At 49.0% G+C, this 13,822-nt stretch overlaps 1 protein-coding gene across 2 annotated transcripts in view; it reads left to right on the top strand.

Moving 5' to 3' along the window:
- The window catches only part of EPS8L2 (EPS8 signaling adaptor L2), a 118,622-nt gene that overhangs the window by 75,352 nt on the left and 29,448 nt on the right, over positions 1-13,822 (top strand). For both annotated transcript variants that reach the window (XM_074997875.1, XM_074997874.1), the window contains 3 exons: positions 134-283; positions 1,540-1,619; positions 4,068-4,210. In XM_074997875.1, coding sequence (XP_074853976.1) covers positions 134-283; positions 1,540-1,619; positions 4,068-4,210 — 373 coding nt within the window. The remainder of the gene's footprint in view (positions 1-133; positions 284-1,539; positions 1,620-4,067; positions 4,211-13,822) is intronic.

Raw genomic sequence — 13,822 nt, 5'->3', positions numbered from 1 at the left:
TCTTCAGGATCCTATCGGGAAGCACCTTCCCTGTAACATCTCCTCTTCCCTGCAGCAGTAACTGCCTATGGCAATGCAGGGTTTACTGTAACCCTACTCCTGTTTGCATGACTCACTCCCCATTGTTTTTCAGGAGGAGCTGGAGAACTTCCCCTTGAACACAGTCCAGCTCTGCCAAACCGTGCTGAATCAGATGCGCTACTCCTCTGTCCTCTTACTGGTGTGCCAGGACTCAGAGCAGCACAAGCCCGACATCCACTTCTTCAACTGCGACGAGGTGGAGGTGAGAAGGAAGGGAAAGCAAGAGGGGGCCTGCGGGGGCTGAATCATTATTGCTTGGGGTGAGATTTTCAAGCTTTCCCCCTGCTTGGGTATGTCAAGAGAAAAAAGCCAACCAGAACGGCGCATGCAAATAATGGTGCAAGCCACCAGGTGCAGGAGTGAACACAGACTGGCTGCACTGATGCACAGTGGGCATTGAGCTTAGCCTAAACTGGCTCACGAAGGGGTGCAGAGCAATGAATGTTGTCATGCTAGAGCTGTTTGCATAGGACATTGCCTTCCTCTCCAACCTGTTTCCTAGGCTATGTCTAAACAGCAGACCTGCTCCGTGGTCACATGGTATGCCAAAATAGCTACTCCGTGTCTGTGAAACGCACCCATTATTTCTATAGATTTTTCAAAATAACGGGCTCACTATTTCAACATCCCTGTACTCCTTATTGCAGGAGACGGGATGTTTTGAAATAGTGCATTATTTCAAACTACACTCGAAAAAAGTGACATCATTTGCGTAGCGCAAATGCGTATCTTATTTTGAGTTTAGGCTGTCATATAGACGTAGCCATATGGACTAAGCCCAGTAACGTTTCACCAGCGTATGAATTACACCAGCAGTTCTTCCCATCACTCCTTCTAGCTGGTAGGACTGGAGAGCGTTCTGCCTGCCTTAACTGCAATGTCTTGCCTGTCTGCTATTGCTACTGAGACTCCCTTCAGAGTCACAGTGGTGTAAATTGCTGTAGCCCCATTCAAGTCAGTGCAACTGGAATTCAAGAGAATTAAGTCAAGACATCTGAAGTTGCTTATTGAGAGGTTACTCCAGCATTCCTGTCCAGTAATCCCTGACCCAAGAAAGGTTCCCCAGCCCTGCCCTAGCACAAACTCAGTTTACTATAGAGCAACACAATGTGTCCCAGTTCTAAGTCAAAGGTGCAGACCACCAGCATAAGTACATAACTGCCATCAGGGTTTGCACTGACACCAGTGCATGAAATCCTAGGACATAACATGCCCAAGACTGTCAAAATCTGCTGCTTCATTGTTAGTCCTTCTCCTGCTTGAGGGCCTGCTCCTTTCACTTGCACCAGTGTCTGCTCAGACACAGGCAGAGAGTGTACACAGAAAAACTGCTAAGTGCTGAGTTCACTTGTATTGCAATAATTGAGCATGTAGCCAGTGATATCCCCAGCATGCCGCCTACACCCTCCAGTTCATTCAAAGCAAAGCCTTCATGGGAATCGCTGTTTTGTGTTTGAGGCGGAGATGGTCCATGCGGACATAGAAAGTGCTCTCGCCGATCACAAGCAGGGCAAGAAGATACGGCCGCAGACGCTCAAGTAAGTGCCGCAGGCGGATGGGTTCCACTGTGAAGGGAGGGCACACCAGACATGGTTTTATAGACCTCTGTCATACACATCTTAGTCATCTCTTTTCCCAGCTGAAAAGTCCCAGTCTTAATAATCTCTCCTCATACAGCAGCCACTCCATACCCCCAGTCATTTCTGTTGCTCTTTTCAGAACTTTTTCCAATGCCAATATATCTTTTTTAAGATGAGGTGACCACACCTGCTCACAATATTCAAGATGTGGGTGTATCATGGATTTATAGAGAGGTAATAAAATATTCTCTGTCTTATTTTTTATCCCTTTCTTAATGATTCCTAACATTCAGTTTGCTTTTCTGAGGCTGCTGCACATTGAGTAGATGTTTTCAGAGAACTATCCACAGTGACTCCAGGATCTTCCTCTTGAGGGATAACAGCTAATTTAGTCCTCATCATTTTATACCTAGAGCTGGGATTATGTTTTCCAATATGCATTACTTTGTGTTTATTAACATTGCCATTCACTTGCCATTTTGTTGTCCCATCACCAAGGTCCGTCAGTCACTTGCCCAGTCACTTTAGATCTGTCTATAATCAAAAAGATTTAGGCAGACACAGGTAAAAGGCTACAGTCAAACCTGGTGCAAGATGGTTCAATTCCATTGCAAATTTACAGCTAATCTGAATCTAATTCTTCACTCAAAGTTTATCCGTCTTTTCCCTGTCTGGAAATGAGAACTGCAAGCACTTGAATAGATGTATGTTCTGCTTTCTCAGGGGTTCCATCCAAAGGCCATTTGGGAACCCACAGCTCCCCGGTATCTGGCCAGCAGTGGCAGGCCAGATCAAGGCAAGCCAAAGCCAGACCCAGCCCATGGGCACCTCCTGGTGGAGGCAGGAAGAGGCTTCCATCACCACTCTGATTGGCTGGAACTCCAGCCAATCAGAGCAGCAAGAGTGGGGTGGTGCCAGGGTAAAAAGCCTCTCCAATGTACTTTTCTGTCTGCTGCTGTTCCCCCAGCCAGAGGCGGGGATGACAGTGGTGGTGTGCAGAAGAAAAGGCTACTCCCCCATCAACCAGCCTGCCCCTGCCTCCTCTTCCTGCTCCTGCCTCCTCTTCCTGCCCAGACCACCCAATTCTGCTCCTACATCCCTTCCGGGCCAGAAGCCCAGGTCATGTCCCCTATACCCACCCTGCTACTGCAGCCAAATCCTGCCCAGACCCCTCAGCGCCAGCAGCCTGCTCCTGAAACCCCCCCCCACCCACTGGTGCCCCCAGCCCACTTATTCATCTTACCTCCCATCCAGATTCTCCAACTCCAACCCACTCTTGCACCCTCCTTCACGCCCAGACCGCCTGCCCTCAGCCTGTTCCTGCATCTTCCCTCCCACACAATCCCCAAACACCTGCCCCAGTGCAATCTTGCACCCTCCCTCCCATGGAGACCCCAAACACCCACACACAGCCCACTCCTGCACCCTCCCTCCTGCCCAAACCCTGAACCTGCTCCCCAGCAGCCCCCTCCCACACACTGAAGCTGTGAGGTGAGTGAGGTGTCTCAGTCGGGGGCCACATCAGTGAGGGGCTTTTTTCCCGTTCTCTCTTTTATGTGACCCCTGACTGATTTTTCTGTGGGTCAATGGCCCCTGACTCAAAAAAGACTCCTCACCCCTGTTTTAGAGTGATACTCTTTGGTGACTCCCAAGTGATAGTCTGGAGGCTGTGATACAACTGGGGACTCTTGTTCATTCTCTGCTCCACACAAGGAATTCCACCTGATATCATAAAATATTCTGCTGCTTCAGGACACCAACCAACCCCCATATCCCGCCCCCACACCCGCCCACACCAATATCAAACTTTACTGACAGCATGGCCTCTATAGGCTAAACAATAGGGAATTTACTGTAATTAGTTAACACCCAATGTTCTTTCACTCACAGAAACTTACCAGAAATATACGGGGAAATGGGTTCTTTTAATAAGCTTGTTATATTGCAAATTCCAAATGCTAATTAAAATGGGAGGAGAGGTGAACAGGAGCACAGGAGCAAGCAAAATACATTGTACTGAATCGTTTAGCATTTCTCAAATCATGAAAGAGCCGTACGTTAAATGAAGAGCTGCACACCTCTGATGCAGAGGGCCACATTAGCCCCCACCCACTCCACTGGGTGCTCTGTCTCCCTCTAACAGTGGTTGGGCCACAAATGAGGCTGAAGGAGTGGAGTCTTTTAGCTCAAGCAGTAGAGGCTCATGAATCAAGATCAAGACATATCAGGTCTGATCCTGACTGATGACGGCCTACGCAGGGGTGTGACATTGCACAAAAGTGGATTTTGACTAAAAGAAAATAGCACTGAGTTTCCCTTCCCTGCTCTAGCTGGCCACACTTCTGTGAACAGCAAAAGCTGCTGTTGGTGGTAGGATGAATTGCTGATGTGTTCTTTGCCCCACAGAATAAACCAAGAGAAAATAAATCAGCGACAATCTATACTCCCACCACCTCCAGGCCCCGCTCCGATCCCTATCCAGCGTGAGAGGCGAGACTCGCAAGTGAGCAGGAACCAGGCAGCAACCCCTCCAAAGGGGAACGAACCAGGTACCGGAGACCCTCCTGGCTCTGTAATGTGAATGTGTGACTACTGCAAACACACAAGCTGACTCCCATCCTGGACTTTGGAACTGCCCTGAACTCATTTTAGCTCTGACATTGTACCACAAGAAAGCAAATGTCATTCTGCGGTGGTGCAAGGTGGTTATCATAGAATCGGAAATAAGCCCCCTTTGTTTATGCACTTCAGAAATGCAACCAACAGTGCATATTTCTACCTGCCAGGCTGGCACAGGCAAAAGGCGCAGTGTGAGTAGGCTCAGCAAATCTAAGGCCTGGAAACTGTTTCTGAGATCATATGGTTATCACCTGTAACATGGTAGCACCTGGACTTCCCAATAGAGGTGAGAACCCCACTAGGCAGCGCACATTTAGTCTGTCCCACAAAAGCTCATTACCTAATAAATCATATTGTTAGCCCATTTCCACAATACCATGGGAGATCGACCTTCTCAGGGTCAATCTTCCATGGTTTTGCTTCATGCATGTGTGAAATGGTGCCTTCCAGAGTCAACATCAACTCCAGAACTCCTCACAAACGGCGAGGATTAAGGGAGGGTGACAGGAGAAATGCTTCTGTCGACCTTCTTTTGTGAGGACAGCCCTAGCCGTCGACTGCTGATTGGCCAATTCGTAGCTACGCAATTGAGGTAGCTAAAATTGCATATCAGCAGTCAACTGCTATGTCTAGTATAGACATAGCCTTAGTCTTTAAGGTTTTACAGAACTTCTGTTTTTGTTTTGAGAAGATACAGACTAACCTGGCTACCTCTCTGAGACTTTGATCAACAAGGCATTTATTTTTCCTCCCTGAAAGAAGTTCCCAATTTCTTTCCTTGAAAAAGCCGAGACTATGAGGTTGGCATTCTACCTGCTTTTACTACGTTCAAGATAAGTCAATGTAACTAGGGAACAATGTGACACTTCAAATACACAGAATCATAGAAACATAGGGCTACAAGGGAACTTGAGGTGAGATAGTTCATCCCCTTGGCCGTGGCTACACTAGCACCTCCCCTTTTGAAAGGGGGATGCTAATGAGCCACTTTGGCGGATGCTAATGAGGCACTGCCACGCATATGCAGCACCTCATTAGCATAATGGCAGTGTGCATTTCAAAAGTGCCGCTTTCGAAATGCACGCTGCTGGTGTAGATGGGGTCTTTTCAAAAGGACCCCCCAGATTTTGAAAGTTCCTTCTGCCCAAATCCAAGTAGGAAGAAGGGGCTTTCAAAATCTGGGGGTCCTTTCAAAAGGCCCCCATCTATCCCCATCTATACCAGCAGTGTGCATTTTGCAAGTGGCACTTTCGAAACGCATGCTGCTGCCTTTATGCTAATGAGGTTCTGCTTATGCATGGCAGCACCTCATTAGTATCCCCCTTTCAAATGGGGGCTACTAGTGCAGCCATGGCCCCTATGTACTGAGACAGCACCAAGGAAACCTAGTTCAATCTGTTCTTAAAACCCAGTAATTGGGATTCCACAACCTCCCTTGAAAGCCTATTTTAGTGCTTAGCTATCCTTAGACTTAGGCTAGATCAACACAAGGAAACAAAGTCGATCTCAGATACACAATTCTAGCTACACCTTCAGTGTAACTAGACTTGATGTATCAGAATCAACTTTCTGCCCTAGCGTAGATCAGGGCTTTTCAGGCTCACGCCAACATCCCTTGGGTCAAGGGAGAAGCTCAGAGCTATCAATTTTGCTGCATCTTAACGCATGCAGCAAAATCAAACTCTGGAAGATCGACCACGGTGCAGCAATCTTATGGTAAGTATAGATCAGCCCTTAGAAAGCTTGTTCAAATACCTAACCTTACCCCTTGTCGCAGACTAAGCCAATTACTTCATGTGCTACTTCAGAGGATATGGAGAACAATTGATCCCAGTCTTCTTAATAATAGCCCTCATCCTAGACTTCTTCTCTCAAGACTAAATATACCCTGTATTTTTAACATTTCCCCACAGTTCGGAGCTTCTAAATCTTCTATCATTTTGTTGCTGTCCAATTTGTAGAGCCCTTCAAATTCCCGGCTCATTTTTGTGTATCTAGCACTCTACAAATTTGTGGATATCTGCTTTATATATATAGGTACCTACGAATCATTTCTGCAGATGCAGGTGCAGATACCAATTTTGGGTCTGTATAGAGCTCAACCAGTTTGCCCACATCTTTCTAGAGTTTGTTGCCCAGCATGGGATATAGCAATTAAAGCAGGGCAGTTACGTCCCATGTCTCATATCTGACACTCCTTTTCAGACATTCCAGAATATTTGCCACTTTCACAATTGCATCATATTGTTGATTTATATATAGTCTGTGACCCACTGTCACTCCCAGATCCTTTCTGCAATGATACTTAGCCAGTTATTCCCCATTTTGTAACTGACCATTTGAGTTTTCTTCTCAGGTGTAGTACTTTTCATTTGTCTTTATTGAATTTCGTCTTGTTGGTTTTGATCCCATTTATCAAGGTCCCAAAAAGAGGAAATACTCTTTCTGAAGCATGGATAGTAAAGGACAAACAACTTCAGCGTAGCAAAACTGTGTTTTAGAATCAGCTTTGCATAATGAAAATAATATGCATCTTGGATTAGACAACAGAAATTAGATTCTTTTAGCAACTATGTGCACATAATATGAACTCGATTTATTGCTTCTTGTTCCTAGATTCAGAAACACGTCTGGGATAAAAAGGGAAATAATGTTTATAGATAATATTATTGCAGTACCTAGTGGCTCCAATCAATATCAGAGTCTCCTTGTAACAGATGTTTCATAAACTAGAGACAGTAACTGCCCCAGAGAACTTTACAATTAAAATAGACAAGACCGAAAAAGAAAGCAATACTAGCTCCATTGCATGGTAATGAAGTAGTTCTTTTTCAGCTCTCGTTTCTATGATACTAAGTAAAGTCTATTTTCTTCCTGCTGTCTCAGACCCGAAGATATAAAGTTACATTTTTGTATTATGTAGCTGGTATTGGTCACCCAGCGTATGCACAGAACTCACAAATATGGCCCCCATGATTAGTAAGTGTCATGGTGCTGTTCTACTTTCACTTGCACTGCAGTACTGTCACCACAAAAGTCTCTCTGCTCAGCACTCACGACAAGATCTTATACATGTGAGCAAGCTGGAGCTGAAACGTAAATGATCTGATGTCGCTGTTCCATAGGAGAAGCCCTGCTACTAAAAGAAAACAAGCGGCCCCACACCAGAAAATACCATCCAAGCTATAGCTTAAAAAGAGATTGCCATTCACCCTTCCAGTCACCCAATCTGATTCACCTTCCACTCCAAGGGGCACAATGATATGTCCAGTTCATACATTTTTATTATACTATATTGCTGGTCTAGTTGATTTCATCCTGGTAAAGTGACTCCACCCAGTTATGTCACTTTCGCTTCCCCAGGTGTAAACCTCAGCTACAGGACTAGATGTCCATTGTGCAGACATCAATCCTGGAATGAGCTCTGTGCAGACAGATTAAGTTAGTGTGTGCAGTAGTTTGCCCATGCAGGATCAGTGACATCAATGGGGCCTTAAACTGTACAGATCAGTAACTCATTACAAACTGGCCAACATGCTTGCTGGCCAACCACCATGCTCAAAGAGGGCACAGGTCACAGTCCTAAATAGTCTACATTGGCCACAGATTGCAGAAACTTTGGAATATGTAGGCAACTGAGCTCTTCCAGGTCAATCTCTTTCAATGAGATACATCAAGGGGACTTCAGAAAATGCCAAGGAAAATTTTTCTGCCATTCATTGTGTACTTGGCATGAAACTGATCTCTCTGGTTTCTCTCTTCTCTCCCATCTAATATCTATGATGTACCAAGTGCCATTAGCAGATGTGAGAGGCACTTCATGGTATTTTGTCTCTAGTTCCACAAATAGCTTCCTTTACTGTTTTTCCAACACTGACCCCACTACGAACTGTGCATCTTCCCCAAAAACAACAAGCTCCAAACCCTTTAGCTGAAGCAGGATCTTTAACAGCTATTATTAGTATTTTATGCAACATAGGCTGGTGTAACACTATAGGGCAAAACAGTCACACTTGAACAGGTCTGCCAGTCTGTCCACCTAAAGACAGTGCTATACTAACAAATATACAGTACAATACAAGGTCTTACTTTGGATGCTGTGTTTATTATTGGATCTGAGATCCATTGTATAATTTAAGAATTAAGCCTCCTGAATTGTTATAGGCAATACTTCTGGTGCACATCATTATCATAAAATGGCCAAACTAACCCATCCTTAACTCTGCTCTTCACAGTAGGCATCAGGTGTTCTGTGGAATTCTCTGAATCTGTCCACTACATCAACAGGGCAAGTTCAGGGACCAAGTCCAGTTAAAGCAGAGTTCAGAGTGCATCCGTGGGACTGTAAAGTACCTTGAATGTGGATGCCTCACTGAGTCTGTTCCCCATTACGACGTAGTTCAGAACCTTTTCAAGAATATCTGTCCAACCTAATCACTTAATCCCCTCAATTAAAGAAAATCTGCAGGCAGTTTTTGTGGTTCTCTGCCAAAACAATCTCCCAGCATTCCCATATTATTTATTCTGGTGCATTTGTCTGACTTCCTATGGCACTCGCTGAAGGAGCCTTCTGGGACTTTCCTGAACTTAGTTGTTTTTCTTATAACAAAAACTTGACCCAGAAAAGAGAAGTTACTCACCGTAGTAACGGTGGTTCTTCGAGATGTGTCCCCGTGGGTGCTCCACCATAGGTGACGGCTTGGCCAGCGCCGCAGATCGGATCTTCCAAGCAGTTTCTGCCGGACCGCGCATGCGCCGGCGCGCGCCGCTCCCTGGCGCGCTCCTGGCCATGTGCGCGATCCGGTCCCCGCCAGTTCCTCGACCAACCGCCTCGGGTGCCCCTGCAAAACACTAACAGAGATCCGAAGCGGGGAGGATGGGCGGGAAGTGGAGCACCCACGGGGACACATCTCGAAGAACCACCGTTACTACGGTGAGTAACTTCTCTTTCTTCTTCGAGTGTCCCCGTGGGTGCTCCACCATAGGTGACTACCCAGCAGTAACCCAAGATAGGTGGTGGGTAATCGGATTATGTGCAGCTGGTCCCCGAGAGGACCGCTGCAGAGAGACGGGTATCCTCTTGGAATACCCTGTGAAGGGCGTAATGTTTGGCGAAGGTGTCGTAGGATGACCAGGTCGCCGCTCTGCAAATGTCTTTTAATGCAACGCCCTTGAAAAAGGCTGTTGATGCTGCCACCGCCCTGGTGGAATGAGCCCTGGGAGTGGCCGACAGAGGAGTCTTTTTGAGCTCGTAGCACATTTTTATGCAGGATACAATGTGCTTTGAGATTCTCTGCAATGAGAGACCTTCTCCTTTCGATTTGGGAGCGAGGGAGACTAGGAGTCTATCCGTTTTCCGGAAGGACTTGGTCCTGTCTACGTAGAAGGCTAGCGCCCTCCTCACGTCCAGGAGGTGTAGGCGCGCCTCTTCACTGGAGTTATGAGGCTTTGGATAAAACGAGGGTAGAACAATAGGTTCGTTGATGTGAAACTCGGAAGAAACTTTGGGAACAAAGGCTGGATGCAGCCGTATGGTTACCTCCTCCTTGGAAAAGACAGTGCAGGGTGGCGTTGCCATGACTGCCGCAAGCTCGCTCACCCTACGAGCTGACGTGATTGCAAGAAGAAAGGTCGTCTTTATTGTAAGGAGGCGAAGGGGAACCGTGGCCAAGGGCTCGAACGGTGGTCCCATGAGTGTGGTAAGCACCAGGTCCAAGTTCCACGAGGGTGGAATCGGTTTCCGAGGGGGGTAGAGGTTTACCAACCCTTTGAGGAACCTGGTAACCATAGGGTGGGCGAACACCGTGTGCCCTCCTTCGTCATGTCTGAACGCCGATATGGCGGCAAGGTGGACCTTTAACGAGGATAGCGAGAGTCCTGCTCTCTTGAGGTCCAATAAATACTCTAGAATTGTAGGTATAGGCACCGAAAGGGGGGCCAGCTGCTTGGTAGAACACCAAGCCATGAAGCGAGTCCATTTTTGTTTGTAGGTTTTCCTAGTGGAAGTCCTCCTGCTACTTTCTAGGACTTGCTGTACTTCCACTGTGCATGTGCTCTCTAGGGAGCTGAGCCATGGATTAGCCACGCTTGCAGTGGCAGGCTTTGGGGGTGCGGATGCACTATGGACCCCTGGGCTTGCGTGAGCAGATCCGGCGCCACCGGAAGAGGTATCGGTGGGCGGTCCGACATGCGCAGGAGTAGGGGGAACCATTGTTGGCGATCCCACGTTGGGACTATCAGGATCATCCGAGCCTTTTCTCTCCTGGCTTTTTGCAGAACCTTGTGGATCAGCACTGCGGGGGGAAACGCGTAAAGCAGGGGGCCCCCCCACGGGATCGCGAACGCTTCCCCCAGGGACCCCCGGCCCAGCCCTGCTCTGGAGCAGAATCGTGGGCACTGTTTGTTGTGCTGAGTGGCAAACAGATCTATTTGGGGAAACCCCCATGCGTGGAAAATCGGCCGAAGTAGATCGGGACGGATCTGCCACTCGTGGGTGAGCGCAAAACGCCTGCTCAACTGGTCTGCCTTCACGTTGTGCGCGCCCGGCAAGTATGAGGCTCTCAGGATTATATCGTGGGCGATGCACCAGTTCCATAGGCGGATTGCTTCCGCGCATAAGGTACGGGATCGAGCTCCTCCTTGCCTGTTTATGTAAAACATGGTGGAGGTATTGTCTGTACTGATCCCGACGACTCTGCCTTGTATATGGTCTCGAAAGTGTTTGCAGGCGTTGAACACTGCTCTGAGCTCTAGAACATTGATATGTAGAGACTGTTCCGTGGGTGACCACAGTCCTTGAGCCACCTCTTCGCCCATGTGTGCTCCCCACCCTATGAGGGAGGCATCCGTAGTGAGGAAAACCGATATTTGCGGCTGATGGAAGGGTACCCCTGTTAGCAAGTTCCCGGGGTTTACCCACCATTGCAGGGATTCGCGCACCCCAGGTGTGGGCAACACCACCCTGTGAACGGTGTGTACTGCCGGCTTGTATACACTCGCCAGCCAGTGTTGCATGCTGCGCATGTGCAACCTGGCGTTCTGTACCACAAACGTCGCCACTGCCATGTGGCCCAGCAGCTGCAAGCACGTCAAGACCGGCACTGTAGGGCTGAAGGTGATGACCTGCACGAGGGAACCGATGGCTCGAAAGCGAGCCTCTGGTAGGTATACTCTCGCCGAGACCGAGTTTATGCGAGCCCCTATGAACTCTATGTCCTGTGAGGGGTCTATCTTTGATTTTGCCAGATTGATAACCAGGCCAAGTGAGGAGAACGTGTTTGCTGTGACGCGTATCATGTGGAGAACCTCCCCTTTCGAGGTCCCTTTGAGCAGGCAGTCGTCCAGATACGGGAAAATAAACACCCCCTGTCTGTGCAGGTAGGCTGACACCACTGCCAAGGTCTTGGTGAAGACTCTGGGGGCCGAGGAAAGGCCAAACGGTAGGACCTTGTATTGGAAGTGTTCGTTGCCCACCATGAACCGGAGAAAACGCCGGTGAGCCGGATGGATGGTTATGTGGAAGTACGCGTCTTGTAGATCGAGGGCTGCAAACCAGTCTCCATCGTCCAGTGCTGTAAGGATGGAGGCAATCGTGATCATCCAAAAACGTTGCTTGCGTAGATACCTGTTGAGGCCACGAAGGTCTAAGATGGGCCTCCAGCCTCCTGTCTTTTTCTCCGTCAGGAAATACCAAGAGTAGAACCCTTTCCCTTGCAGTTGCTCCGGCACCTTTTCCACTGCCCCTATGAACACGAGGTGGGCCACCTCCTGCCTGAGCCTGGCTACATAGGAGGCCTCCTGGGGGTGGGGCTTGGGCGGGGGTCGCGGCGGCGGGAGCGACTGGAAGGGGATGGCGTACCCCGTGGCTATGATCTCCAGCACCCATTTGTCTGTGGTGATCCTTTGCCACTGGTCGTAGAATGGTCGGAGGCGATGGTGAAATAGTCGGTTCGGATGATCTTGTGCAATGGTGGTGATGGCGCAGCCCTGGATCTGTATGTCAAACTTGTGGCCTTTGGCCTCGCCCCGAGGACGGACGGCCCTGTTGTGAGCGTCGCCTGGGGGTTCTGTACTGCTGGTGCTGCTGATGCCGCCCTTGCTCGTAACCCCTGTGATACTGGGGGCGCTGTTGCTGGTACTGGTACCGCCTTTGCTGTGGGTAGTACCTTTTCTTTGAGTATGGAGGGGTGTAAATCCCCAGGGTCCTGAGTGTGGCTCTTGAATCTTTACTGGAATGAAGGACCGAGTCAGTTGATTCAGCAAACAGCTTCTGCAGGTCGAAGGGAAGGTCAACTATCTTCGCCTGCAGATCTCTCGGTATACCCGAGGTCTGGAGCCAGGACTCCCGTCGCATCACCACTGCAGTTGCTGTGGAACGTGCTGCCGTGTCCGCAACGTCCAAAGCAATCTGAACTCCCATCCTCGCAGCCGCGTAGCCCTCTTGCACTATGGCCTTGAGGACCGGCTTTTTGTCCTCTGGAAGCGAGTCCATGAGGGAAGTTAACCTGGCATAGTTGTCAAAATTATGGTTCGCCAAGTGCACTGCATAGTTTGCCATTCGCAACGTTAAAGTGGAGGAGGAGTAGACCTTTCTGCCGAACAGCTCTAGCTTCTTGGCATCTCTGTCCGTTCCCCCTGTTTTAAATTGAAATGTTTTTAATCTTTGTTGCGAGGACTCCACCACCAAGGAGTTTGGCTGGGGGTGGCTAAACAAGAACTCCATGCCCTTCGCCGGCACGAAGTATTTCTTATCCGCTCTCTTTTGGACAGGCGGAATAGTTGCAGGGGTCTGCCATATGGTAGTGGCGGACTCCAAGATCGCTTCATCAAGCGATGCTACTCTGGAGGAGGCCGGGGAGCTCAAATTTTTAAGGAGCTTATGATGTTTCTCTTGCACTTCTGCTGTCTGGATGCCTTGCGTGAAAGCTACCCTCTTAAACAGCTCCTGAAACTGTTTGAGATCGTCCTTAGGATGGACGTCCCCTAGGGCCGTGGCCTCATCCGGGGAGGAAAACGAGGAACCGCTGGGGTACATTTCTTTGGACTCTTCCGGTTCTTGATGGTGATGGTGCGCCCTCTCGCTGGAGGTTTGCGAGGGAAAATCTCGTGGTTCCACGGCCCGTCCCCCCTGGGATGCTTGAGTCTCTGTCCCCGATCGCGATTGCCCTCGGGGGTACAAGGTAGTATGTGGGGATCTTTCCCTGGTAGATTGCCGATGGTGTCCATGCCCCGCATGGTAGGGACGACCATGGCAGTATAGGCACTGTTCCTGGGAAGGTGACCTTGACCATTCCCTTTGCACGTACCCTCTGTGTCTGGGAGAGGGGGATCGTCGAGACACTGGAGAGAGCGATTTTGCATAATAGTCCAGCGTTTCAAATCCCAGGAAGGGTGAGGGTGGTGCCAGCCATGGGGAGGCTGATTGCAGGAAAGGAGAAGGGGGCTCCGGGTAGGCTAGGGGGGACCCCTGCCTTCTGGTTGGAGTCTGCAACATGAGCGGAGGGCTGTGAGAAAAAAGCTCCACAGCCCTGTCTGGAGAGGGG

Source organism: Carettochelys insculpta, chromosome 6, assembly GCF_033958435.1.
Source record: "Carettochelys insculpta isolate YL-2023 chromosome 6, ASM3395843v1, whole genome shotgun sequence".
In the NCBI taxonomy this organism is placed as follows: domain Eukaryota; kingdom Metazoa; phylum Chordata; order Testudines; family Carettochelyidae; genus Carettochelys; species Carettochelys insculpta.
This window is presented reverse-complemented; position numbering and strand designations above follow the sequence as displayed.